This window comes from Pristiophorus japonicus, unplaced genomic scaffold, assembly GCF_044704955.1.
Source record: "Pristiophorus japonicus isolate sPriJap1 unplaced genomic scaffold, sPriJap1.hap1 HAP1_SCAFFOLD_223, whole genome shotgun sequence".
Taxonomy (NCBI): Eukaryota; Metazoa; Chordata; class Chondrichthyes; family Pristiophoridae; genus Pristiophorus; species Pristiophorus japonicus.
In genome coordinates this window covers 128,981-133,906 of record NW_027251940.1, presented here as the reverse complement: position 1 = coordinate 133,906, position 4,926 = coordinate 128,981, and the positions used below count along the sequence as shown (strand labels likewise).

The following is a 4,926-nucleotide window of genomic DNA, read 5'->3' as shown; positions in this document are numbered from 1 at the left end:
GCAGGAGTTTGGGGGAGAGGGGACGGGGGAGTTTGGGGGAGAGGGGGGAGTTTGGGGGAGAGGGGGAGTTTGGGGGAGAGGGGGGAGTTTGGGGGAGAGGGGGAGTTTGGGGGTGAGGGGGGAGTTTGGGGGAGAGGGGGGAGTTTGGGGGAGAGGGGGGAGTTTGGGGGTGAGGGGGGAGTTTGGGGGTGAGGGGGGAGAGTTTGGGGGAGGGGGGGCAGAGTTTGGGGGAGAGGGGGCTGATGTTTGGGGGAGGGGCGGTGTTTGGGGGAGGGGGCGGAGTTTGGGGGAGAGGGGGGAGTTTGGGGGAGAGGGGGGAGTTTGGGGGAGAGGGGGGAGTTTGGGGGAGAGGGGGAGTTTGGGGGAGAGGGGGAGTTTGGGGGAGAGGGGGGAGTTTGGGGGAGAGGGGGAGTTTGGGGGAGAGGGGGGAGTTTGGGGGTTGGGGGGGAGAGTTTGGGGGAGAGGGGGAGTTTGGTGGAGAGGGGGGAGTTTGGGGGTTGGGGGGGAGAGTTTGGGGGAGAGGGGGAGTTTGGGGGAGAGGGGGGAGTTTGGGGGTTGGGGGGGAGAGTTTGGTGGAGGGGGGGCAGAGTTTGGAGGAGGGGGGGAGGAGATTGGGGGTGGGGGGAGTTTGGGGGAGAGGGGGCCGATGTTTGGGGGAGGGGGGCGGAGTTTGGGGGAGAGGGGGTGGTGTTTGGGGGCGGGGGGAGTTTGGGGGAGAGGGGGGAGTTTGGGGGAGAGGGGGTGGTGTTTGGGGGCGGGGGGAGTTTGGGGGAGAGGGGGCCGATGTTTGGGGGAGGGGGGAGTTTGGGGGAGGGGGGGGAGTTTGGGGGAGGGGGCGGAGTTTGGGGGAGAGGGGGGAGTTTGGGGGAGAGGGGGGAGTTTGGGGGAGAGGGGGGACTTTGGTGGAGAGGGGGGAGTTTGGGGGAGAGGGGGGAGTTTGGGGGAGAGGGGGGAGTTTGGGGGAGAGGGGGAGTTTGGGGGAGAGGGGGGAGTTTGGGGGAGAGGGGGACTTTGGGGGAGAGGGGGAGTTTGGGGGAGAGGGGGGAGTTTGGGGGAGAGGGCAGAGTTTGGGGGAGGGGGGGAGGAGTTTGGGGGAGAGGGGGGAGTTTGGGGGAGAGGGGGGAGTTTGGGGGAGAGGGGGAGTTTGGGGGAGAGGGGGAGTTTGGGGGAGGGGAGAGTTTGGGGGTGGGGGGGCAGAGTTTGGGGGTGGGGGGGCAGAGTTTGGGGGTGGGGGGGAGAGTTTGGGGGTGGGGGGGAGGAGTTTGGGGGAGGGGGGCCGATGTTTGGGGTGTGGATGGTTCCGGTACATGCAGTACCGGGGTTGTACCAGCATGGCGGTGACGTTACCACTCTGTAACTCCGCCTTAGGGAATAGATTAGCGCAAATGTTCTCAATTTGAAGCGTGAGATTCATGGCAGTCAATCCCCCCCCGACCCCGACCGCCTGCCGGCCACCGACCTCCGACCCTGCCGCCCACCGACCTCTGACCCTGCCGCCCTCCGACCGTGCCGCCCACCGACCTCTGACCCTGCCGCCCTCCGACCGTGCCGCCCACCGACCTCTGACCCTGCCGCCCACCGACCTCTGACCCTGCCGCCCACCGACCTCTGACCCTGCCGCCCACCGACCTCTGACCCTGCCGCCCACCGACCTCTGACCCTGCCGCCCTCCGACCTCTGACCCTGCCGCCCACCGACCTCCGACCCCAACCCACGCGCTGTAAATATTAAACCGTTGTTCTACTCTTTATCGATGCTGCCCGGGAGGATTTGGCAATCCATTTCTCCACGGTGAAATCAATAAAATAATTAACGGAGTCTCGGGGTGTTTATTGGTTCAATAGATCTCGCATTTCATAGCACGTATTCTGTGTGTGTGTGTCAGCATCGAGCGTTCCCAGGGCACGGGGTTAGATACAGAGTAAAGCTCCCTCTACACTGTCCCATCAAACACTCCCAGGGCAGGTACAGGGGGTTAGATACAGAGTAAAGCTCCCTCTACACTGTCCCATCAAACACTCCCAGGGCAGGTACAGGGGGTTAGATACAGAGTAAAGCTCCCTCTACACTGTCCCATCAAACACTCCCAGGGCAGGTACAGCACGGGGTTAGATACAGAGTAAAGCTCCCTCTACACTGTCCCATCAAACACTCCCAGGGCAGGTACAGGGGGTTAGATACAGAGTAAAGCTCCCTCTACACTGTCCCATCAAACACTTCCAGGGCACGGGGTTAGATACAGAGTAAAGCTCCCTCTACACTGTCCCATCAAACACTCCCAGGGCAGGTACAGCACGGGGTTAGATACAGAGTAAAGCTCCCTCTACACTGTCCCATCAAACACTCCCAGGGCAGGTACAGCACGGGGTTAGATACAGAGTAAAGCTCCCTCTGCACTGTCCTCATCAAACACTCCCAGGGCAGGTACAGGGGGTTAGATACAGAGTAAAGCTCCCTCTACACTGTCCCATCAAACACTCCCAGGGCAGGTACAGGGGGTTAGATACAGAGTAAAGCTCCCTCTACACTGTCCCATCAAACACTCCCAGGGCAGGTACAGGGGGTTAGATACAGAGTAAAGCTCCCTCTACACTGTCCCATCAAACACTCCCAGGGCAGGTACAGGGGGTTAGATACAGAGTAAAGCTCCCTCTACACTGTCCCATCAAACACTCCCAGGGCAGGTACAGGGGGTTAGATACAGAGTAAAGCTCCCTCTACACTGTCCCATCAAACACTCCCAGGGCAGGTACAGCACGGGGTTAGATACAGAGTAAAGCTCCCTCTGCACTGTCCTCATCAAACACTCCCAGGGGCAGGTACAGCACGGGATTAGATGATGTCGGGACCTCACAGGCGTGAGGAACGCTGGGATGCAAAACACAGGCCCAGAGGCGGAGATGGCAAGATTTACACAAAGACCGGTTGCCGATTGCTACAAACAGCACCCCCCCTCCCCACAATCGGATGGATTGAGCAGCTCGAACGAGGGGTCTGCCTTTCATGGTGTCGCTCTTTGACAGTCCTGAAGTCCCCTCGCTTCGGAAGCTCAGTGTGTCGGCCTCACCTGCTCCCTTACCCCCCCCCCCCCCGGAGATGGGGCTTGCTGGGGCCGGGGGGGGGTCGATTGCGTGTCCATGACGAGGGGGTGAGGTGGTGTTAATCACAACCTCCCACCGTGCCTTCGGGGGAGTATTTGAGAGTCGTGTGTGGGGAGGGGAGAGTAGGGAGGGTGGCGGAAGACGACAGATGTCCTGACCCACAGATCTCCCTCGGAGGCAGGTCTGAGAAGGCTCACGCCATTGATTCCCAAGACGAGGGGGTTGTCTTATAAACATAAGAAATAGGAGCAGGAGTGGGCCACACGGCCCCTCGAGCCTGCTCCGCCATTTAATACGATCGTGGGCTGATCCGATCATGGACTCAGCTCCACTTCCCCGCCCGCTCCCCTTAATCAGTTATCGTTCAAAAATCTATCTCCGCCTTAACTTTATTCAATGTCCCGGCTTCCACAGCTCTCTGGGGCAGAGAATTCCACAGATTTACAACCCTCTGAGAGAAGAAATTCCTCCTCATCTCAGTTTTAAATGGGCGGCCCCTTATTCTAAGACCATGCCCCCTAGTTCTAGTCTCCCCCATCAGTGGAAACATCCTCTCTGCATCCACCTTGTCAAGCCCCCTCATAATCTTATACGTTTCGATAAGATCACCTCTCATTCTTCTGAACTCCAATGAGAAGAGGCCCAACCTCCTCAACCTTTCCTCATAAGTCAACCCCCTCATCCCCGGAATCAACCGAGTGAACCTTCTCTGAACTGCCTCCAAAGCAAGTATATCCTTTCGTAAATACGGAGACCAAAACTGCACGCAGTACTCCAGGTGTGGGGAAAGGTTGGGCCTCTACTCATTGGAATTCAGAAGAATGATGTTGCATTTTATCAGGGAGGCTTTGAGGGTGTGTCCCTGTAACGTTTCCTCTGCCCACCTTTGGCTCGTTTGCCCGTGAAGGAGTTCCGAGTAGAGCGCTTGCTTTGGGGAGTCTCGTGTCTGGGGGCCATGCGGACAATGTGGCCCTGCCCAGCGGAGCTGGTCGAGTGTGGTCAGTGCTTCGATGCTGGGGATGTTGGGCCTGGTCGAGGACGCTAACGTTGGTGCGTCTGTCCTCCCTGGGGTGATTTGCAGGATCCTGACCTGACACTGACTATTGACACCTGGGAGTCCCTGGGCCAAAGACCTGTCCCGCCCAGAGTGGAGGGAGTGCATCCGGGAGGGCGCTGAGCACCTCGAGTCTCGTCGCCGAGAGCGTGCAGAGACCAAGCGCAGGCAGCGGAAGGAGCGTGCGGCAAACCAGTCCCACCCTCCCCTTCCCTCAACGTCTGTCTGTCCCACCCTCCCCTTCCCTCAACGTCTGTCTGTCCCGCCCTCCCCTTCCCTCAACGTCTGTCTGTCCCACCCTCCCCTTCCCTCAACGTCTATCTGTCCCACCCTCCCCTTCCCTCAACGTCTATCTGTCCCACCCTCCCCTTCCCTCAACGTCTATCTGTCCCACCCTCCCCTTCCCTCAACGTCTATCTGTCCCACCCTCCCCTTCCCTCAACGTCTATCTGTCCCACCCTCCCCTTCCCTCAACGTCTATCTGTCCCACCCTCCCCTTCCCTCAACGTCTGTCTGTCCCACCCTCCCCTTCCCTCAACGTCTATCTGTCCCACCCTCCCCTTCCCTCAACGTCTATCTGTCCCACCCTCCCCTTCCCTCAACGTCTGTCTGTCCCACCTGTGACAGGGACTGTGGTTGTCGTATTGGACTGTTCAGCCACCAAAGGACTCATTTTAAGAGTGGAAGCAAGTCTTCCTCCATTCCGAGGGACTGCCTTTGATGATAATTAGAAGAATGAGAGGTGATCTTATTGAAACGTATAAGATTCTG

At 59.2% G+C, this 4,926-nt stretch overlaps 1 protein-coding gene across 1 annotated transcript in view; it reads left to right on the top strand.

Moving 5' to 3' along the window:
* The first annotated feature begins 4,120 nt into the window (after window positions 1–4,120).
* The window catches only part of LOC139245571 (cyclin-dependent kinase 2-associated protein 2-like), a 26,182-nt gene continuing 25,376 nt past the window's right edge, over window positions 4,121–4,926 (top strand). Inside the window, exon 1 of the mRNA XM_070871185.1 lies at window positions 4,121–4,151. Within this exon, the coding sequence (XP_070727286.1) occupies window positions 4,121–4,151 (31 nt within the window). The remainder of the gene's footprint in view (window positions 4,152–4,926) is intronic.